Below are 24,452 nucleotides of genomic sequence, written 5' to 3' on the forward strand. Positions count from 1 at the left end.
ATAACAGATGTACTTACATGTTTAATGTGGATTCATAAATCAGGATTGCTTCCCAGCAAAGTTTTATTTAACTTGTAATCATGGTGATGCGTAGAGATTGTTCTTTTCTGAAACAGAGAGAATGCTTTTGCTAATGATTTCTAATGAGTATCACCCCACTGCCCTAAAACAAATCCAGTGATGGAGGGCTTCAATTCCTTAGCATCTGGGCCTGTCAAAGACAAACAAAGCCAGCCACTAGCTCCAATAGTAAAGAGAGACTGTAATCATTAATATACTATTGCATTATGAAAGAGGGTCCAATGTGAACTGAACTCAACTTCAGTTTGTTCAGAGGTGACTGAGTGTTTTTTGTTTTGTTTTGTTTTAAATATATTTTTATTGATTTCAGAGAAAAAGGGACAGGGAGAGAGAAATAGAAACATCAATAATGAGAGAGAATCATCGATTGGCTGCCTCTTTTGCACCCCCTACTGGGAATAGAGCCTGAAACCTGTGCATATGCCTTGATTGGGAATCAAACCTTGACCTCCTGGTTCCTAGGTTGATGCTCAACCACTGAGCCACACTGGCCCGGCTTGACTGGGTGCTTTAAAGACAGAATGAGAGAATGGGATGGGGGAAACAGCAGGAGCTTAATAGAACCGGGTGTCAATGTAAGAAATGTTTAAACCTGTAGAGGATTTTTATGAGTTTATTTGAGCAAAACTGAGATCTTCTGGGATGCCAAATTTCAAGGGACTAAGAAAACGCTCCAGGAAATGGCAGTTTGGCACCTTACTTTGTACATTACAATCAAAGAAGGAGGCCCAAGGGGTTACATGAAATCCATTGGTGATTTAGGGAGGCAGGAGAAAGCAAAGCTGAATATCTCTGGGATTGGATAAAAAAGTAAAATAAATAGACCCATGCTTCTTTTACATTTGTGGGAATAGGAGAGTTAACAGTCAGCAATTAACAAGATTGATTAACAACAACAATGAGGGGATTTGTGGTCTCCACTGTGGTGCAGTGAGGTGTGTGGTGGGGGAGAGGAAATTACCCTGATATTCCAAAGGTATGTTCACATGCAAAAGGTCAGTAGACAGGTTCAGCTAAGGTAAGGATTGACCTTTGTCAGGGAAGATACCAGCCTAGGATATGACTACCCACCACTACTAACTTTTAGTTAGAAAGTTTTCATTTCAGACCATCCTATGTGGTTACTTTATGTCTCTGAGTTTGTAAGGCCACCACCACACAGGGATCCCCTGAGCTGTCACTTTTAGTACACGTCCCCTTTTCATCTTCTGGGAAGTGAAAAATTATGGAGTTGATCAGTGTAAATGCGATTAAGCCAACATTTATAGCATCGGCTAGCTGGCAATTATTCACTTTAGGATTATATACTTCCTCAGAGATGGGGAGACAGAAGCCCTATCCTTCTTATTGATTACATTTCAAAGAAATGGTTTTCGGGTCCTTGAGATACACTCCTGAGTTGTAGGAGATTCATATACACCTCAGAGTGACAGAGGAAGTTTACAGTTGTAAGCCCTGCTTAGCAAATGCCCTAGGAAAGGGAGGTCAGGGGCCCTTACTCAAGTGTTGGCTAGAACAAAGAGTGAATTATTTTGGAGGCCTTGAGGGTTTTGTTTGTTGGTTTGTTCTCAGGCAGGCCATTTAAGTGGGCCCAGGGTCAGCCTTGAGATGTTATAAACTATGTTAGAGTTTAGTCATCTTTTAGTGTGGCTGTGAGTGGGTGAGTGGATGAAATCATTTGTACTGAGAATCTACAGTTTTATAGGCCAAAGTTGAGGCCTTCTCAAAAAGAGGGCTCGGGGGAGCCTGTCTGAAGTTTGGTCAAGCCCTGGCCAGTGTGGCTCAGTTTGTTGAAGCATTGTCCCGTGCACTGAAGGTGGCTGGTTCAATTCCTGGTCAGGGCACATACCTAGGTTGTGGGTTTGATCCCCGGTTGGGGCACATATTGGAGGCAACCAATCCTTGTATCTTTTTCACATTGATGTTTCTCTCACCATCGCTCTCTCTATCTTCCCTCTCTAAAATCAATTAAATAATTAGTTTGCTCAAGAAGAAAGAGCATCTTTGCCAGTCCCTTTGCATTTTACAGGGTTACAGCAGAAAACACAGCTTTGTATACATTTTTATTTTTTCCTTTCACTAAACACAGGAGCAACAGCATTTTGTGTCTGATCTATACTCTCCACACTCACTCATTTGAGAGATAGCACCAAGGTCCACAAAGTGGCCACTTCACAATGTTCTTTCGTCCTTCCCCTCCTAGTAGACATCCATCTTCTTTCCCATTTTTTTACTACAAAAGCAAAATTAGAAGAAACTTCACTCCTGTGCTCCTCCCACCCATCATTTGATTGGACTTATTAGGATTAGAATAAAAGAAAGAAATTACTAACTGTAAGGATCCAACACTTGAAAGACCTTTGAGTATAGATCATTTTTTTTCTCTCTTTCCTCTCTTTTCTACAGCCCATCCTCCTCCCCTTCCCCCCACCACACACATGGCATTTGCGTGTTTGCCAAAGGCAGCAGAGGGTGAACCCAACCGGATTATTCCCATAGAGTCCCAGATAAGATATGGGGAAGTGTCTTTTTATATTGATCCCATTATTTAATAAAGAGGGTGTATGTATAAGACATTTTTTCTCACAGTTGTGATGTGGTCAGCTAAGATAATACATTTCAAGAGATCCTCAGTCCACAGGTCTATACAGAAATTGGGAGTTCAGGCAGAGAATAGATATGAAAGGAAGGCTGAAAAAAGTGAGTGCATTGAAGAAACATATGCATGCCAATGTGTGGGGGGAGGGCTAAAAAATAATATTTTCACTCCCATCTTCTACCTTCTTCTAGCTGAGCTAATAATTCAAATAACATACAGCAGATTAACAGGAGAAAATCAAATTTTAATATGTACCTACAGGGAATTCACATAAGCCTGAAAATTCTAAAGACAGTGATACAAAATTGGGTACATATTGGAAAAAGGAAAAAGGGGGGGGGACAGGCTCTCAGACTTCAACATTGAAGATGGACAATTTATAGGTAGTTGAGGAAGAGCAGAACACATGTGGCTTGAAAATTCTTGCTAGGCAACCAAGAAACAATGGGGCACAGAGGACGATCTGCTACTAGGCTCCTGCTGGGAGCCGTCCCATCTAGAAAAATTACTTTAAATTAGGCTAAAGTGATTTCCTTTCTGGAGCAAGTCTTGTCATCTGAGCCTCTTGGGCAGGAAAGGGGGAAGGTCAAATGTTCTTTCTGCATCTTTTGTTTCTTAACAACTAGCTTAAAAACAATGGCACAGCTTTAGGATGGCAAAACAATGGTCCCTTTCACCAGCTATAGTGTTCTATGCATTGCCAGCTTGGGCTCAAGGGAGTGCATAAACGGTACCTCCTACCATAGCCTGGGATGAACAAGTTGTTTTCCCAAAGACGCACATCAATTCCAGTCCTAGAAAGCAATGTGGGTACTATTAGCTTTGCTATCCCTTTGTCAACATTTATTTTGTTAATTTAATGGGAAACCATAGTATGTATGTATGTATATGTGTGTGTGTGTGTGTGTGTGTGTGTGTGTATATATATATATATATATATATATTTCACTTATATTAGAGAGTTTAGTATAAAATCTCAGTCCATATATTTCTAGTCAAATTTCCACCTTGGAGATTTACATGCTAATATTCTTGCTCATAATTTTATTATAAGAATCAAATGAGAATTATGCTGCCAGGGTGTTTCTCAGCATCTAGAAGGGTTCAGGAATCTGGAGAAGGGCTGCGAGTAAATTAATAAAGAGACTACAAGTATAAATTTGGAATACATGGGGAAGCCAGAGGAAACTTAGCTATAGTAATCAAGTTCTCTCTAATCTCTGGACCCAGGCTTTATATTCACACAAATTACCCTAAAGCAAAGCAGATATACATATCAAAGGTAAGGTTTAGTGTACAGTAGGCATTGTCAGGTTGGGGGAAATACCTACAGCTGTTCAGCTGTTTGGCCAGCTGCAGGTAATAACATGTAGATTTTCAGGTTTGGGGAAATGCTTTCAGCTATTCCAGCAGCAGGCAATATGATTCAGCCCTGCTGAATATAGAAGCCCATCAACCTTTTGAGGACTTCATGCATTTTATTATGCCCTGCTGGGATTAGCTTCCAGCATTATACTGTAATTTTTCATGGCCACCATTGGTTGTGTTGTTTCTGGGTCCACTTGGGCCAGATTTAGGTACAGGTTGATATCAGATGTTATGTGTAACCAGCCTTTGTCTGGAGCTACCACACTGTTCATTGTTTGTGGCTGTGTCTACTGGACCTGAGTATGCATGGGAGGGACCAGTCTGTGTATAAGGGTCAATGGGTAGAAGGGCTGAGGATCCCTGAGGTCTGCCTCCACCTGTCAGCTACTCTGTCTTCCCCTGAGGTTGCCTACTCTTCCTCTAGGGCAGCGGTTCTCAACCTGTGGGTTGCGACTTCTTTGGGGGTCAAATGACCCTTTCACAGGGGTCGCCTAAGACCATTGGAAAACACATATATAATTACATATTGTTTTTGTGATTAATCACTATGCTTTAATTATGTTCAATTTGTAACAATGAAATTGGGGGTCACCACAACATGAAGAACTGTATTAAAGGGTTGCGGCATTAGGAAGGTTGAGAACCACTGCTCTAGAGCCTTCCAAAGAAAGACGATAGGGTGGGCCCAGCTGACCATGAACCATAGCCCCTTCCACAGGTTGTGGGGTAACCAGGGTCAGGAGAACAGGGCTACTGGGTCCACTACTTGGGGATCATGTAGTCAGGCATTCAATGAGTGATTGTGGTCCCTGCTCCAGAGCCAACCACTCAGTCTCTGCCAGAGAGTTCAAGTTCCTCATCTAAGGATTCACTGCAGGTTCAGTTTGGGTTCAGCCCACCATCCCCTCTGCAGGAACAAATTCAGCCAATCTGGGCTCAGGGTGGCAGATCAAAAGACTCTCCCATTGGATGGTGATACTGACCAAGCTCACAGGAGGAGGCCAAGCACTTCATCCTGGCCCCAGACAAGAGCATCCTAGGGTCTCACACTTTAAATGTCCCAGCTCTGAGCCACTCTCCCTTTCTCGCATGGAACTGAGCCTCATGATGCAGAGTGTCCTTGGCTTGGCAGGGAGGATCCAAAAAGTCTCGTTGGGGTAGTACCCACAAACCTGTAGGAAGAAGGTGGGCACTTCTTCCCCTTCCTGGGGTAGTGCAGGCTAAGCTTGCAGGGGAGAGAGGATTTGCCCCCTGCAATGTAGCCACACACATCAGCATCTGCCCATCTGGTTCTTGAACAAAAGATTTCCTGAGAGACATGGTCCAAAAGTCTCAGCTTTGTGTGGCCTTTGGTACCGCTGTGCCACTGAACTCAGAAGGATGGCCAACTAAGTGATTCAACAAGTAGAGGTAGGGGCACTGGCTGTGTGCTTGGGGTAGGGAAGACGGACTGTCACTAATCATTAGAGAGATACAAATTAAAACTACAATGAGGTGTCACCTCACCCCTGTTAGAATGGCTACCATCAATAAATCAGCAACCAGCAAGTGCTGGTGAGGATGTGGAGAACAGGGAACCTTAGTGTACTGCTGGTGGGAATGAAGACTGGAACATCCACTGTGGAAAACAGTATGGAGTTTCCTCAAAAAATTAAAAATGGAACTGCCTTTTGATCCAGTGATCCCATTCCTTGGAATATGTCCTAAGAATCTCAAAACATTAATATGAAAGAATATATGCAGCCCTATGTTCATAGCAGCATTATTTACAATAGCCAATATCTGAAAACAGCCCACGTACCCATCAGTAGATGAGTAGATAAAACAGCTTGGCACATTTACATAATGGAATGTTATGGGACCATAAAAATGAAAGAAATCTTATCTTTTGGGACAGCTTATATGGACCCAGAGATTATTATCTTAAGTGAAATAAGCCAGTCAGAAAAAGACAAATACCATATGATTTCACTTATATGTGGGATCTAATGAATAAAATAGAGACAGAGGCATGGATGTACGGAACAGACTGACAGCTGTCAGAGGGGAGGGGGAAAGGGAGGACTGGATGAAAGGAGATGAAGGGATTAACCAAACAACATAGACATAACATGTTGATACAGACAATAGTGTGGTGATAGCCAGAGGGGAAGGGGGCAGGAGATAGGTAGAAGTGGGCAAAGGGGGGGATGGGAACATATGCAATAGTGTCAACAATAAAGATAAAGTTGAAAAAAAGAGCTATGTGGCAATAAAAATGTCAACGATAATAACAAAAATGATAAATAAAATAGTGATAATAGTAATAGTAAATAACATGTATTGGCTACATACACAGAATTATGCTACATAATATACTTACATTGTCTAATTTAGTCCTAACAAAAATTGCTTATTTCCACCCAAGATGAATAGAAGAGGAAAATGAGGCTCAAAGCTTAAGTTAACTTCTGTCATACAGCTAGTGAGTAGTCGGGATTCAAACCCACATCCTTGTCACTCAGAGGTATTCAACAGGGGGTAATGTTGCCCCAGGGAACATTTGGCAAAATCTGGAAACACCTTGGGTGCTACATCTTGGGAGGGAAGTGCTACAGGTATCATGAGTAGAGGGCAGAGGTGCTGATAAATCCCCTTCAATGCCCAGGATAGCCACCCCCAACAGAAAATTATCCTTCCCAAATTTCAAGAGTGGTGAGCAAGTCCAGAGTCCAAGCTCAAGCTGTAAAATACGCCCATTGAGAAATTCTGAAAGCCCAGCATAGAGGTTCTATCTCCAGCTTTCCCACCATGAGCATTTATTTCTACTGCATGAAGGGTGCTATGTTATCCAGGTACACTATAACCCTTGGGACGGAACATTTCCTACCTGCTTACCATATCAGACAAAGCTTTCTTTATTTTATCTTGAAGCCCAGATTAACAACTTAAAATTCTTTGCAAAATGCACTATTTAACAAATGTCTGTGTCTGGCATTCCCTTAAGTTCTTTAAATATTCATGGGGTAGGGTTTCACTTCACAGTCATTTACAAGGTGTGGAACACTTAGTCCCAAGAAGTGACATGATAGCCTGGAAACACTTGCCTCTGAGGACCTGGCAGTGCCTTAGAAGAATCTGGTTCTTCAGCATCATCTACCAATGAAGCATTTGTGACTCAAAGAGATGCCCTGACCTCACTGACTTGTGGAGAGAGAGAGAGAGAGAGAGAGAGAGAGAGAGAGAGAGAGAGAATGCCACCAGGGCTAGAATTATAATGTCCAGACCAGTCAAGGGAGTGAACTTCTCACTCTCTTGAGTTCAGGAATCAGAAAGAAGTCTACAAAAGTGAGATGCTTTATATACATTAACTGTCTAGTAAGCACCTGACACTGCTTTAAAGACCAGGGGTATAATTATGACCCAAAATAACAATGTCCCTATTTTCAAGGCACTTACTGATTACTGTAGGTGACAGAGATTAGTCACATAATGTCACAAGGAATGTGCCAACACCCACAGCCTGGAGTTAACCTGACAATGGGAATCTGAGAAGAGGGAATAAGTGGCAGGTTCAGTCCCCTGGCTGAACAGACACCTAGTTGAGGTGGGGAGGCGGAGTGGTGGGGGGTGGTAGAGGGTGGTTGGGGAAAGGTGCTTGCTGGGCCTTGTGTCTGGAAAGCGTGTCTGGCTAAGTTATTTTGCTTCAGTGGAAATGTGTCAAAGTTTGACTGCAATCATTACTGTTCTTTCTGCTCTGACACCCGGTGCCAAAATGCTCAAAATAGCAACAATGGTCAAGCTGTTTTTAATTACTTCCATTATAGATCCAGATGAAATCATGTTCTAAAACATAACCACTCAATTTCACCATCATATTGGCTAATAAGTCAGACTTGAAATAAAGATTTTTTTTGTGTGTGTGTATAAAAAAAATCTTCTTTTGAATGTGCAAAGGCACAATACTTGCTTTAACACAATGATAAGGTAACAGACACATTTTCTCCTCCAGTTCAAACTTACAATTAATTAAAGATGAAGAATGATATTAGTTGACCTGTAGTGTTAAAGGTCACTGATTTGCTAGGGAATCCATTGTGAGAAATTAAATTGCACTCAGATGTTCGCAATGGGTGGTTCCAAATGGCCTGTTTAAAGAGTTGATAACTAAATATTATCATCTATAGCACAAATATACATGCTGTTTATCCATAAGATGTGAATTATTATGTGTTTAAGTTAAATTTAGTAGGGTGGCATTGCTTAATAGATTATATAGGTTTTGAGTATACAATTATATGATATATCATCTGTATATGGCATTGCTTGCCCATCCAGAGTCAGTTCTTCCATCACCATATATCTGACCCACGTAACCCTTTACCACACCTACCCCCCTTCTCTCTGGCAACCCCTATACTGTTGTCTGTGTCTGTGAGTTTTTGTTTGTTTTTCTTCTTTGATGCTTTCATTTTTATATCCCACATATGAGTGAAAGCATATGGTTCTTAACTTTTTCTCTCTGACTTATTTGGCTTAGCAAGATATTCTCAAGATGCATCCATGCTGTTGCAAAAGGCAGCATTTCATCCTTTCTTATGGCTGAGTAGTACTCCATTGTATATATGCACCACATCTTCTTTATCCAATCATCCAATCATTTTGGTTGTTTCAATGTCCTTGCTACTGTGAATAATGCTGCAATGAACATATGGTTGCTGGGTTATATGGTAACTGTATTCTTAATTTTTTGAGGAGCCTCCATATTGTTTTCAGTAATGGCTGTACCGGTTTACATTCTCACCAGCAGTGAATGAGGGTTCCTTTCCTCCACAACCTCTCCATGGTCTTGTTGATAATGGCCATTCTAACATGTGTGAGGTGGTATCCCATTATAGTTTTGATTTGCATTTTCCTAATAGCTAGTGAGGTTGGGTATCTTTTTTGACTGAGTAAACTAGAAGCATGCAGACTGTGTGTTAAGTGCCATTGAGCTTCGACTCCTGGCGACTATGAAAGAGGGATGTCCACACTGTCCTGTCCTCAAACCCTGCTCAGCTCCTGTAGACTCACGTCTATGGCTCCTTTTCAGAGGTCAATCCAGCCGTTTGAAATGAATAAAACTAAAAAAAAAAAAAAAAAAGACCGTACCCTTTTATGTAATGATGTTTACTTTGAATTTATATTAGTTCACACAAACACTCCATCCATGCTTTTGTTCCGGCCCTCCGGTCCAGTTTAAGAACCCATTGTGGCCCTCGAGTCAAAAAGTTTGCCCACCCCGGGGTCAATCCATCTCATATTAGGTCTTCCTCTTTTCCTGCTGCCTTCTATGTTTCCCAGCATTATTTCCTTTTAGCAGAAAGCCAGACATTTAAAACTGTTTAAAAACATGCTCCTTCCTGCCTTTATTGCCTGGGGTTCCAGTCCAGGGGGGTTATCAGCTGTCAACATTGCTTTCCAACACAGGCACTGCTCTCATTTAGCCTTCTGACCCCCACTGCATGCAAGCTGCAGAGCTAGAAACAACAGAGTTGTCGCTCTGCCTCCAGCACGTGCCTGCTTCATTTGGCTGGGCTATTGATTCCAGCGCACCACAATATTGTGTTAGGAGCGACGTGGGGGATGGTGCAACAGCAGTGGCTGCCTCAGCACCCAGAGCACCTCCGCAAGGCAGGCGGTCAGCGAAGCCAACAGGGATGAGTGCTGCCCACGGAATAATAGGACCGATCAGGGCCTATGTGGGTGTTTAAAAGGAAATCCTTTCAGCTCTTGCTGAACAGAACCGTGAATGGTCTGTGGCATCTCCTTATTCACTATTAAAGTGATGTTTTGTACATTATATCAAAAGAGGTTTTAACAAAACAGGTACACCAGGTACACACACACACACACACACACACACACACAAAGCCAAGATCTGTGGTGTGAGTGCAGGCAAAGAATGTGGAATCAACTGAGGTACTTGGTAACTTTGTACAGAATGTTAATGGAGGGTGGGACGGGCAGCTGGAGCTGGTATCTGATGGGTGAAGTTGTGCTGCCTACACTCTGCCCAGGGATGGAACTGCATCCATTTGGGAAGGAACTGTAATAAAGGCTTTCAGTATAGAGCATCAAATGACTGATTTGTTTAGTGGGTTATACCCCTAGAGGGCCTGTAACTGAGTTACTCAGGAAAATAATGGGAGGCTAAATTCAGCTCTCTTTTTTTGGAGTCTATCTTTTGCTTCTTTTTTTAAAAAAATTATTTTATAAGTAGATGATTTTGTAGGATAGTTTTAGATTTACAGAAAGCTTGTGAAGATAACAGAGAGTTCCCATATATGCTGTACTCAGTTTCTCCCATTATTAAGATCGTATATTAATACAGTACATTTGATGCAATTAATGAACCCATGTTGTTGCCTCGTTATTAACTCAAATCCATGTTTACTCCCATGTCCTTAGTTGTTATCTGTGGCTTCTGTGTCAGGAACCTACCCAGACGACGGCATTGCATTTACTAGTAGTTGTCATGTCTCCTTAGGCTCCTCTCGGTTGTGACAATTTGTCAGATTTCTTTTTATTTATTTATTTATTTATTTATTTATTTATTTATTTTATTTATTTTATTATTTTATTGATTTTCTACAGAGAGGAAGGGAGAGAGAGAGAGAGCCAGAAACATCGATGAGAGAGGAACATCGATCAGCCGCCTCCTGCACATCTCCCACTGGGGATGTGCCCGCAACCCAGGCACATGCCCTTGACTGGAATCGAACCTGGGACCCTTCAAGCCGACGCTCTATCCACTGAGCCAAACCGGCCTCGGCAATTTGTCAGATTTCTTATGTTTTAATGACCTTGACAGTTTTTAGGAGTACCAGTCAACTGTTTAATTAGGATGGTCCTCCACTGGAATTAGTTTGACATGTTTCTCATGACTAGAATGGATTTATCAGGTTTGGGGAGAAAGACAATAGGAGTCAAGTACCATTTTTATCCCATATCAAAAGTGCACACTATCAATATGATTTATTACTTTGATGATTATGTTTTGTCATCTTTCTAAGGTAGTACTTGTCATGTGTCTCCACTGTGACATTACTTTTTCCCCCTCTTTCTTTCTATGGAGTTCTCTTCAGGAGGAAGTAACTACATGTAGCCCACACTCAGTGGATGGGGGGTTTGCCTCCCTTTCAATGAGTGGAGTATCTTAAGTTATTCAGAATTCTATGCAAAGTTTGTCTTATCTTCCTCATTTATTTATTTATTCCATCATTTATTTAAGAATATGAACTCCTGGATAGTTATTTTATACTTGGAGTTATAATCCAATAGTTAAATGCTACTTTATTTATTTATGAGCCAGTTTTTTCAGCTTTGGCCATTGATAGCTCTTTCAGTTGGGCCCTGTGTCAATTTGACACAACTGATCAATGTGGGGTATTTTTGTTTTTTATTGAGCATGTCTTTGTGTCTAGGCTCTCTCAGCAGACAGATCAAATCTATATATAAGCCAGACAGTCTTATGTGCAGTACTTTTGCCTTTACTCTTACAGATCCCTCTAATTTCCAAAGTTGCTCAGGACAGTAGTCCTGGAATCCCGCTTCGCACTGATGTTCTTCCATTCATTTTAATACAGTTAGTTTTTCTTGTCAGAGTTTGCAGTCCTTCCTGAGATCTCCAGACAGAACTCCTAAATTATATATATATTTAATACATAGAAGACTATTAAGTTTACCTATTTTTCCTTGTGTGAATTGTGATAATTTGTGTCTTTCAAGAAATTGGTCCATTTCAACAAATTTATCAAATTTGAGGGCATAAAGTTATTCATGTGTTCTTTGTTTTAACCTCTTTATGTCCATGGGAGAAGTAGTGATGGCCCCTCTTTCACTTCTGTATTGGTAATCTTTTTTTTTATCTGGGTTAATCTGACTAGGAATTTACCAATATTATTTATCATCTTTAAGAATTGACTTTGTTTTTTATTTTCTGTATTCTTTTCCTGTTTTTAATTTCATTCATTTCTTCTCTAAATTTTATTTCTTCTCCTTCTTCTTCTTCTTCTTCTTCTTCTTTTTTGTTTTAAGTTACTCTTCTTTTTCAAGTTTCCTAAGGTGGAAATTGAGATGACTAATTTTAGGTATTTCTAAAATTTAGATATTTCTCTGTTTCAAATATAAGAATTTCATATTTTAAATTTATCTTTAATTGCTGCTTTTGTTACCTCTCACAAATTTTGATGTTATATTTTTATTGAGTTAAAATTTGTCTTGAGACCTTTTTCTTTGACCTTTCTGTTATTTACCAGTATGTTGTTTAATCCCTCAATAGTTTTGGATTTTCCAACTCTCTTTTTGTTACTGATTCCTAGTTTAATTTCAATGTAGTCTGAGAATATATTTTGTATGATTTTTATTTTTTTTAAACTTCTTAAGGTGTATTTTATGGTCAAGAATGTATTTTATCATAATCCTGTGAGTTTGAGAAGAATGTATAGTCTGCTATTTTGGAAGGAGAATTTTAAGAAAATCAATTAGATCCAGTTGATTGAACATAATGTTCAAATGGATTATATTGTTAATGATATGCTGTCTGATGGATCTGTTAATTACTTATAGGTGGGTGTTGAGCTTTCCAAGTACAATAGTGGATATGTCTATTTTTCCTTGCAGTTTATCAGTTCTTGCCTTATGTATTTTGATGTTCTGTTAGGCACATAAATGTTAAGAACAGTTTTATCTCATTGGGGAATTGGCTCCTTTATCATTAGGTAAATGATACTTCCCTTTATCCTTCTGTATTCTTAATACATTTCCATGTTGTGAAGTCTGCTTTATCTGAAATTAATATGACCGCCCAGCTTCCTTTTGATCAGTGTTAGAATAATATATCTTTTTCTACTCTGTTACTATTATCCTATCTATCTCTTTCTAGATAAAGTGGGATTTTGTAGACAACATATAGTTGGATTTTTTTATTTATATGTAAAATCTCCATTTAGTTGATGTGTTTAGAACATTCATACTTCAGGTGACTATTAATATAGTTCAATTAATATCTGCCATATTTGTAATTATAATTTATAATTATTTATACTTGATCTTTGTTTCTTTTGTTCTCTTTTATTCCTTCCTTTTCTGGTTTTAATTATTTGATTTGATTCCATTTTCTCTCCTCTTTTAGCATGTCAATAATACTTCTTTTTAGAATTTTTTTAATATTTGCCCAAGAGTTTGCAATATACATTTATAACTAATCTAAGTCCACTTTTAGTAACACTTTACCATTTCATTGATAGTATAGGCATTTTATAACAGTTTCCTAATTTCACTTTCCCGTTCTTTATAACATTGCTGTCAATTATTTAATTTGTGTATGTGCTATTAATTTGAATGAATATTTTTATTTGATCTATTACTATAAGAAAATATTTTAATTTACCTTTATTTATTGCTTCTCTAACATTTTCTTTCTTTATAAAGATCTGAGCTTCTGACCTATACACAATTTTGTTGCCTCCCAAGGAACTTCTCTTAAAAATTTTTGTAGGACAGGTCTTCTGGTGATGAATTTCTTCAGTTTTTATTTTATAAAGTCTTTATTTCTCCTTTATTTTTAAAGAATAGTTTCACTAGAGATATTTTTATGTTGGTATCTTTTGTTCTTTTAACACTTTATTTCACTCTTTCTCTCTTCTTGTTTGTATGATTTATTAGAAGTCCACTGTATTTTTTAATCTTTTTCTTTTATGGCTTACCCCCCCACCCCCCGGCATTTTATTCATTTAATTAATTTATCTATCTATCATCTATTATTTATTTAATTAAATACAAATTTAATGGTGTTTTGTGATCTTTCTATATCTGTGGTTTGGTATCTGTTAATAATTTTGGAAAAGTATAGGTTGTTATTCAAACATTTTTCATGATCCATTTGCTTTTACTTCTCCTTCAGGTATTCCAATTGTGTATACGTTATACCTTTTGAAATTGTCCACAGTTCTTGAATATTATCTTCTGCTGTTCTCCTTTTTTTCCTTGTATTTATGCCTTTAGTTTTTGCTTTGTGTTTCATTTCAGGAAGGTTCTATTGACTTAAACACAAGATCACTGCTTCTTTTTTTGATTGTGTCCACTCTAGGGATGAGTTTATCAGGGGCTTCATCATTTTATTACAGTGTTTTTTATTTCTAGTATTTACTTTTACATCTTTCTCAGTGATTTTTCTCTATACTTAAAATACCCATCTTTTCTTGCATGCTGTTTACTTTTCCCTTTAGAACCCTGAAAGTATTTACCATGCTCCTTTTAAATTAACTACCTGATCACTCCAACATATCTGTGCTATCTGTGTCAGGTTCTGGTGATTATTTTGTCTCTTCAGACTACAGTTTTCTTGTCTTTTGGCATACCTTATAAAAGTTTGGTTAAAAGGTAGACATGATGGGTAATAGACAGTGAGGCAAATAGACCTTTTAGTGTATGGTTCTATGTTAATCTGGCTTGGGGTTGGGTTTTGTTTAATGTTTGCTGTCACTGCAGATGCCAAGGGCTTTAACACCTTATAGTGTTTCCCTTCTATATATTTGTGTGGCTTCAGATTTCCCTAAGAACTCCTTCTTACAACTTCCCAGCTGTCAGCCCCTGTTGTTACAGTGGAGCCCTGTTTGTGTGGTGCTAAGGAGTGGTGGAAGGAGATCATCTCTGACTTTATGATTATATTTCACTCTTTTAGTCAGTATATTCCTGGGCTGAGACCTTCATAAGATTTTCTTCACTTTTTACCCCTTATGTGAGGCAGGAAGGCTACAGGGGGTGGAGTCAGGGAAACGCTCTTCTCTCAGGTGAGATAAGACTCTGGTAAAGTCATTTTTCACTGAAAAGTAGGCAGTGGTAATGGGGAACATTCTGCATGCATTTCCAGGTGGTTATTTTCCCCCTTCCCTTGTCAGAGACATGAGATGACATTCTAAAAAGTGTTCTTTGTGTGGGAATCTGTTGTGGGTCTGTATTGGAACCTTACCTCAGATTGCAGCCTTCGGGCGATTTTTACTTTCACTCGAGCCTGCTCACAGATCCCAACAGCTTATTAAAATGACCACTTGTGTATTCCAGCCAATTTATGTCTCTGGCAGATCCTGCTACAGGTGAGCTGATCTTGACTATTACCCTCTGTATGCACTCACCTGTCCAGATTTTAGAGTGGTGGTTTTCCCTGCAACCTGAACTATCTGATGGATATAAGAATAGTCATTGATTTTCTATTTGTTCAGCCTTTTTTTATTGTGAAGACAGGAATGACCATTTCCAAGCTCTTTGTTTGTCAGAACTGAAAACTGGAAGCTACCTTTAAATTCATTTGAACCCACATGTATGGAATATCAGTTTGAAGGTTTGCCAAATCATGAGGGTTCTTTTTAGTGTTCCCACATTTCAGCTAACTCTGGATAAGAAGACAAGCAATTAATGAATCTCAGGTTAAATGCAGCCACTAAAATGTAAATGATTCCTATAAAGGCTGTGAGAAAAAGGAAGAAGATTCAAAATAACAAATTATGAAAACAAACTTGTATTAATGGATCAAAAGAGTCCAATTGAAAGCAACTGTATAATATAACAACAGTCTCAGCTTTTGAAAGAAATATTTGGAACAGAATATCTAGTGTAAACCCTATGAATAATCAGAATGAGTGATAGGTTGATTCTATTCAAAACATTTATCCAGGGTTTTGTAAAAGGCCCTCAAGCTCTCAGGATCAATAGTCTCATTCAGATAGAAGCTCTGAACTAATGGGCCAAAAGCTAAATGAGGCATTTTGACATATTATTCTTTTTAAAAAATAAATGGGCTGCTGACATTAACGATTCGGTGATTTCCTCTAGAAAACCTGGGCGCTCCAGAAACACTTGGCTGATGTTGCTCTTGAGCGCCCTCTGTAGGAGCAGAGCAGGGGCTCGCCTCCTCCCTGCCAGGCACCCTAGTTTGTCTTCTAAACCTAGTTGTTAGATGTGAAAGAAAACAAGAACAAAAACAAAAACCTAGTAGGTCTTCTATAGAACCTGGACATCAGATGGGAATTCAGGGTGTCAGTTGCATTTCAGTAACATGTCCATTCAGTTCACTTTCTCCATGGATGGTTTGCAATAAAAAATTTCAATTGGAAGCACACATACAGGCATTCCCATTGGTTTTTGGATGCTTGTACTTTTGGATTGTTGGAGACCATCGCCTCTTCCTAATTATCTCAGTATCTTCTTTTTGTTCCCTGTTAATTTATTCCATTTTTGGAGAAGTCTGACCCGCTTCTGTAACCCCATTTTGTAGGATGCAGATTCGGATGAAAGCCATGGTCATTACTGCCACTCTTGGAAGTACTTTAATAGAAAACGTTTTTCCCTACTCTTCCTAACACATACCCACTGATACACGTTTCCTCAAGGATAACAACTAGCTAATAGTATATTTAATAATTTATTTTACTTTTTTAAAAATCTGAACTCTGCGTAGTTGCATAGGAAACAGACACAAAATATATGTATATGTACATATATATTCTACATATACATGTATACACGAAGCTAAATTTATATATATTTACTTACAATGTTTTCTGCATTTTCCTTATAAAACCAAATAATTCATATAGGCATATTTTTTGTGCCTTGATGTTATTCTTTTGAATGGCAAGGTAGTATTTATTTGTGGATATTTTTATTGTTTCCAGTTGTTTCTTGTGTGTTTGTTTTCTGTTTTTTTTTTATTTAAAATTGTGTTGCTGACATACTCTGGTGATTATATCATATTAAATGTTTATAATTATATTAATGATGACAATTCCTAGAAATAATATTCTTGATCAAAGAGTATTAATATTCTTTATCAAAGAGTATGTAATATTCTTGATCAAAGAGTATGTATATTTTGGAACATCTATAATAATAAAAGGGTAATATGCTAATTAGACCGATGTCCTTCCGGATGAAGCCTGGGCCGGAGGGAAGCCCGGGTCCCAGGTGCCTGCTGGTGGCTGGGGCAAAGCCCGGGTCCCGGGTGCCTGCTGGCGGCCAAAACGAAGCCCGGTCCTGGGTGTTGGAGGAAAGCTGGTGCCGGCAGCTAGGGGAAAGAAGACCTACTCTTGCACAATTTTCATGCATCAGGCCTCTAGTATTGTCAATATTTATCCCAACAGATTAGCGCCATCTCTACTTTTCTCAAATCTTTGTATTTACTATATATTCTTAAAATTTATTTTTTATTCTGATTTTCATTTATTCACAATGTGTATAGTTGTATACCTTCTCATTTGCATGCTATATACCCATATTTTTCTGTGAAATTATTGGTCATACATTGTACATGAATATCTAAATTCCAAAATCTCTGTAGTTTGGTTAGCATTCTACAAATGTCATTTCTCAGGAGAGTTTTTATCTGAAGTTTCTAGAAGAGAAACCTGCCATCCCTACTGCCTATTCAAGGGCCAAGATCCAGAGAAAGATGACTGGGCATCTGCCTGGGTGAGATGCCATATTATACTTACCTTGAGGCAAAATTGTTCTTAACATATCATCTTGGTAGGTTTTCTTTAGACTCTTGTGCTTATGAGGTATCACAGTCAAAGGTAAAACAAGAGTTAATAACTATAAAGAGTGAAATGCTCACAAATTTCTCTTTTTAGGCACAGTAAATACTATCTGGTGACAAACTGAAAGAGGAAAACAGTGTGGAGTGGTGGACAGAGACACTGAATCAATGTCCTCCATAATTTTGAGAGTGTTCTGAGTTTCACTCAATCAGCACTTATTGAATCCTAATATTAGTAGTCAGCTACTAATTAATATTTTAGTAAAATTTGCATTCAATAAAACATGCTGGTGTTTATTTTGGCTGTGTCATGGATGTGGATTTAAATGAAAATACAGACTCAGGATTCTAAAACGAAGAACCCTCTTGAATGGACCTCACCTAGTCACAGAGGGTGTGGGGCAGGGGTGGGAGAGCATACATGGGCTGCGAATGATGCCTCTACCATGCTCCTGACCAGGTGGCCAGAGGGATGTTACTGGAAGTTCCATACCTTGTCAATAGCCATCTGTAGTGTTGCAGGCCCTCCGCTCATCCTCCTGCTCAACCTTGTGCCTGTGATTCCCCACAGTACTCAAAGGCGGAGAGGCGTCCTGTGACGGCACTGGAGAAAATGATGGAGTCAAGCTTTGCTGGTCCCCAGTCATTCCCAGAGGTCCCTCCTGACAGAGGAAGCCAATCTGTCAAACACCACAGGTACAGGTAGATGATCATGGTGGAATGGGCACATTCGCACCATGTGTGACTCTGGACAACACATGCCCAGAAATGGCAACACTGCTTAGGAGAGACGATAGTTCTTGCTTCTCATGTGGTTCTCCATGGAGTGGATGCTCAAGCAGCTCACAGCAGGTAAACCAAAGACACCAGCAGGCTGCAGTGCCCCTCTACAAAGCCGAAAGGAGCTGTTAACAACACCCATCAAAGCTACAGATACAGACCAGTGAATGAAATAATTGCATTCTGAAAATAACTATGAAAAACATGATTTTGTTTAGCCTGCCTTATCACTCTCTGCAGATTTAATGACTAATTCTTCTCTGGGAAACTGATGGGACATGCTCCCGGTCTTTCACCATGGCTCTCAAACAAAGAAACTTTCATGGGGGGAGAATCCTGGCAAATCTGCTTGGATCTGTAAGATCTATAATCAATGGGGTAGCCTTCCTTTACAAGCTGACCATAGCAATTGGCTCTTTGGGGGAGAAAGCCAAAAATAATGTTATCTTACAAATTTTATAGAATTCTGATGAACACTTCTTAGTCATCTTCTAGTCACATACTGTGTTTTATACATGAGGAATCTGGAACTCTAAAAACTGAAAATTTTTGCTCTCAAACAAGTGCCAAAGTGTGGAACTAGTGCTGAAGCAGACATTATGTTTATGTCATTTAAATGCATATCCTCGATCCTTGTAGAAGTTGTCCCAAGATTTGAGCTTTCTTTTCTTAGTAAGAAGTATAGTATTTAAAATAAAAAAAAAACACATTATGAAGAGATAAAAATTTGTAAAAAGAAAATATGAAAAATCACAGTTGTTCCCATCAATGAAATGTAAATACTGGTTTTTACACATCCAGGCAGTGCTTTGCAAACCACCCGGACAGAAGCACACATGTACAAGCAAATGGTCTTCTTCCTTGCTTCTCAATGGGTCCAAAAAGGATTTCATTGATGCTGACACGTTGCTATGAGGTTTTCTGTCACTCTGTACAAGTAGAGGCTGAGATACTAAAGGTTTGCTGTTTTTCAAAAGGTGATTTAAATATTTTTAGCTCAGGATTTAAATATGTTTAGCTATTGGATAATTGTTTTAGTTATTAACTACATATTTTGATTTATATCAATTAAGGAATTTGTAGATATTTCCCTCTAAAAAGAAAACCATTTCAGTTCCCTGGAGCTAATAGAAGTTCTTTAATTAGGGAAATAAGTCCAAAATTACCAGCCTCTTAGAAGATGAATATTTTCTCCAAAACAGCATTTTCCCCTGCTGATTATAATACATGTTAAAGTGGCATTGCACCCAGTTAAGTAAACTAATTAAGTATAATATTATTCCAGCACTATGTTATGCCATTGATGTTTTAAAGTTGAGATAAAAAAGAATTACAGCTTCTACTGTATTTGCGCTGCAAATACCCTACTCTTCCTCTTCTCTGTTGACATCCTCCCTCCTAAACGTGGCTCCCGCTGTGGTTTCTAGGAAATAAGGGTGCCTGTTGGAGACCTTCCTTTCTGTTTGGTTCAGTGACATTGCAGTGTTGTTGGCATGCACTGTGTCATGGTAGATAGGCAAGGACTGATCCATAAAGTGCCTCTAAAACTTTGAAGTTACAGTTTAATATCTCAGAGCTTTGTTTTGTAAAACATGCAGGAGACTTAAATGTTTTCATGACTGGCAGCCGGTCACTGATTTATGTAGCCTGCCAACTGCTCCATGACTTCCCGAATGCTACTGCGTTAGCAGGCTAGACTAGCTGGCTGATCAGTAGTCATGGAACTGCTTTTTAAGATGGACCACTAATTCATACAGTAGACTTTGCTGCCCAGCAGTTTGGCTAGCTATGAATAATTAATTTATTGCCATGCACTGCAAATATGACATATTTGGGTAGCTCATTTATGAAACAAAGATATTAATTCGAAGCATTATTTCTTTTTAGTCAAAAATCTCTTTCTTTTTAAAAAAGAAGTCTAGCATGTCATGTCATACTTATTGCATTGTGTTTGGCAATGTAAGTCACTTATAGATAGCACACATGTAAGTATTTTTTAAATAGTGAAAGAAGTCTGAGTTTTCAATGGTTAGTGGGAGCCTCAAGTTGTCATTTGTGTGAGAGGAGCCAGGGGAGCTCATTGTGCTGAGAACCTGTTACGTGGCAAACACTTCACATACTTTATGGCTTTTAACCCCTGTAGCAATCTCATGGAAAGACTTAAGCGTGATGATGCCAACACCTTTCTCCACACCTGTCTAGTCTTCACCTCTCTCTGCCAGCATTGCTCTGTGCACTAGAAGGGCAGCAGGCTCCCTTGTCCTCTAGCTTCTGTCAGCTCAATGGGAGGCACCTGCATGTGATGGGAGGGCCAGGGGGAGCGAGGTTCCAGTACTTCCACCCCTCCCTCCCTGCTTGGCTGCCTCAGCTATGGCCCTTTTCCTGGGGCCAAAGTGAGCCTCTCCTTATAATCTCCTTGTCTCTCCATTCTGCTAACAGCTCCCTCTCCTTGTCCCTTAGGTCATAGGGATAGTAACAGCTTCCTGTTGTCACTCGCCTTGACATACAGCAGTATCCTCTGTTGTCCTTTTTTTCTCAAATACTGAACACACCTTTGTAAATGGCAAACTTTCCCCCAAATGACCCAGTTTAGAGTGCCATCTATTTTGCTCCAAGTCTCTAACTGGTACCAGTACTTCCCCCAGTGCCATGCTGCTAATGATGTACAGACCGGAGATGCACACCCAGACCCAGCTAACCCTAGCACGCAAGCCTGAGCACCCTTCAGACTCCATAACTGCTGCTGGATGGTGCAGAGAGAAGCTGGAGGGAGGGAAAGGCATGAGCTGATACAGAGCTTCATAGACTTGTTGACTTAGTGAGGCCCCTTGATATTAGGCATCTTGGGACTTGACATACAAGAAATATTATGAGAAAGAATTAAGTTGTAATAATGTTGCCAGGCATAACCTGGTGTTTGTACTAACTCAGGAGGTCCATGTTGTGCTGAGAATATGAAGTTTGATCAGTCATCTTGGTTCTCAAACTCTGGCCTTAAATAATATTTGAGAAGTTGTTTTGTTCAGTAAAAACAACGTCAATATTCATGCAGGAAAACATACAGAACTTCAAATAATAAAGTGATATGGGTAAACTCCTTTGGGGGACTGGTCTGTTTAAAACCTGATAGGTTTATTGAAATTTTGAAAATGTGTTTAATTTTTTCTGCATAGTTTTATGTGATTTAATCACATAAACTGTCATCTTGGGAATGTGTACACAGGAGCCAGTTCTCTGCACTGCTCCCCATGGAGTATGTGAAATTCAGTGGGTAAAGATGCGAATGGGTATGCAACAGGTAGTGTGTCAAATTAGCAACTGATTTTTAGAAAGAATCTTATTCTTTTGTTTAACATGGTCTGCATAGGGACCTCACCAAAAGTACATTTCATTTATACCCGTTGCCCTTTAGGGGCACCTAAAAACACAGTTATTTTGGCATTTGGACGTATGAGTCAGAATGAGATGTTTAGTAAAAGCAAACTAAAAAGGAAAATGATTTAGTTTCTTAAGACTGATGGAATTTTGAGATAATGAACTGCAAATTTAGCACATATGTTAAGGAGAGGATGCCGATCATAATAAAGTTTGTTTATTCTACTGCTAGCACAAGTGAAAATTTCCCCATAGATCCCTTCAGGGCTTCCTGTGTTTGGTCCTTGTCAGTGTTTAATAAGAAAGCCACGTTTACTGTTATTAGAGAGACAGCCACTGTAGCTTGAATACTGAGGGCGGGTGGGAATCAGGAGCTTCAGAATTCCTTTAACACACCTCTTAATTTGGCTGGAAAGCAGCAATTTTAGCCTATTGTGCTCCACCTTAGAAAGCCAGAAACACAAGAACTTCTCTTGGCCTCAGTCTTCGCAAGGGTAAATGGATTTGGCAACTTCTGATCCCTCCTGGCAGATACACTCCAGTCATGGGTGAAGTCTGGACGGGGACTTTGCGGCTCTCGGGTGCAAGTGCAGTGTTTAAAGGGTTTGAGCAGCCACCTGTAAGGTTATGGCTATGACCGATGTGCTGGCTTTCTCTCCCGCAGCCGGAGTCTCTCCTCCTGCTGCAGTCCAGGACAGAGGAGTGGTGTGCTCCACCGGAACGCCTTCAGGAGGACACCCCCCTCACCCCGGAGTAGGCTGGGCGGGATTGTGGGGCCGGCGTATCAGCAACTTGAGGAATCAAGGATCCCCGACCAGGATACAATACCTTGCCAAGGGTAGGTCTGAAGACAATGAAATGTAGGGAGGGTGTCATTATTCCTATAGATTTAAGTAGAGTTGCTATGTTCATTGGTGTTTTTTATTCATTGATTTTGTCATCAATTAGCTATTTATACTTCCTTTCATCTTTGTTCTACAAAGGTAAACTAACTTAAAAGATTAGGTACAGTGGAAATAGATATTAAAGTTTTTAATAAAAAATAAACATAACACTAGCAAGAAAATAAATGTACACATATCTAGGCACTATGTTATTAAATAGTCGCTAAAACAGCTTAGAATTTGTCTTCCATTTAAAAACTAGAGATTTCTTAGGAGGACTAAAGTGTTTCTTTATCCTTAGGTTTGAAAAAAACTACTTAATTCTCTGATAAGTGACTGTGGACAATACTCTAAACAGTAACCTATAGAACCTATTATATATATATATATATATATATATATATATATATATATATATATATCTCCTATATGATAAAACCTTAATATGCAAATTGACCCACATTAGAAAGACAGGGCTCTATGACACGAACTGATGACCAAGGGGCAGATGCTCAATGCAGGAGCTGCCCCCTGGTGGTCAGTGCACTCACACAGGGGGAGTGCCGCTCAGCCAGAATCTGGGCTCACAGCTGGTGAGCACAGTGGTGGTGGTGGGAGCCTTCCCCATCTCTGCAGCAGCGCTAAGGACCCCTCAGGAATGTCTGACTGCCAGCTTAGGCCCGCTCCCCACAGCAGGCAGACATCCCCCAAAGGGTTCTGGACTGTGAGAGGGTACAGGCCAGGCTAAGGGCCCCCCCCCCCCCCCCCAGTGCACGAATGTTGTGCACCAGGCCTCATAGATATAAATATAGATATAGATATAGATATAGATATAGATATAGATATAGATATAGATATGTTATCATGTTATCTACTTCCATTGAGCATTTTTGAATGTGTCTCAGTTAATACTGACAGCATGATTTCGAAGTACAATTTTCTGAACTCAGATCTCTAGGTTTATTCACGGTGCAGGGATGGAAATATGGGCTTCAGGCACGACAACTGCTATTCCACCTTGCAGTGCAAAGGGTGTCCTTCCTCTGTGTGGCTTACATGGCTCAAGGTGTGGTGAATGGAATGGAGGATGAACTTTAGTCCCATTCACCTAATTGACTGTTCAACTAAACATGGTAGCTCTTACTTAAAATGACTGAAGTTCAAATATTTGGCCCTTAGCTTCTTGCATGAATTTGAGGTAGTTTTATCATCTAAGCTCAAGTTTTTTTCATCTATAAATTGAATAAAAATAATACAGCCTTCCTCAAGGTTGTTGGGTAGATTTTTTTAAAAATTATGTGTGGAAAGAGCTTGTACCTTGTCACATGGCAAGTAGAGATGTAGTACTGGTTTGTATTGTCTCAGGAGCTGTTATAAAATTATCATTGATTTCAAGAATAATGCAATCAGGGTTTACTCCAGAAACTTCAGGAATCTGTTCCCTCACACAAGCCAGGTTCTTATCACATCTAGCTTTTATCTCTCTGGATGAGCCAGGCCAGGTTTCTATGCTGCTTTGCCCTGGGTGATGTTCCCACACTGTATCAAGCTGGAGGCCTAAGCAAATAGGAAGTCCATCACAGAGCCTTACCCTTGTCTTTTCTTCTGGACAAGATATATGTGCATTTCTACTCTGTCTGACAAAGCTCAGCAACAGATTGCTTTAGGAAGACCAGAAGACAAGAATTAAATAGTCTGTGGCTGGATTTTGTAATTTTGAAGCAATTCTGAATGTAGTGCAAAATGTAGTTGGTACAGATCTGCAAATTCAACATAACAGCCAAGTTATCCAAAATGTCTGATATAATGC

The 24,452-nt window shown here is 39.4% G+C and overlaps 1 protein-coding gene across 4 annotated transcripts in view; it reads left to right on the plus strand.

Annotated features, from left to right (window-relative positions):
• The window catches only part of NRG3 (neuregulin 3), a 1,067,761-nt gene that overhangs the window by 1,033,417 nt on the left and 9,892 nt on the right, over nt 1-24,452 (plus strand). For all 4 annotated transcript variants that reach the window (XM_070433103.1, XM_070433106.1, XM_070433104.1 and 1 more), the window contains exons 7-8: nt 18,175-18,299; nt 22,423-22,596. In XM_070433103.1, coding sequence (XP_070289204.1) covers nt 18,175-18,299; nt 22,423-22,596 — 299 coding nt within the window. The remainder of the gene's footprint in view (nt 1-18,174; nt 18,300-22,422; nt 22,597-24,452) is intronic.

Source organism: Myotis yumanensis, unplaced genomic scaffold, assembly GCF_028538775.1.
Source record: "Myotis yumanensis isolate MYYU_CA2020_CCGP unplaced genomic scaffold, mMyoYum1.0.hap1 SCAF_13, whole genome shotgun sequence".
Taxonomy (NCBI): Eukaryota; Metazoa; Chordata; class Mammalia; order Chiroptera; family Vespertilionidae; genus Myotis; species Myotis yumanensis.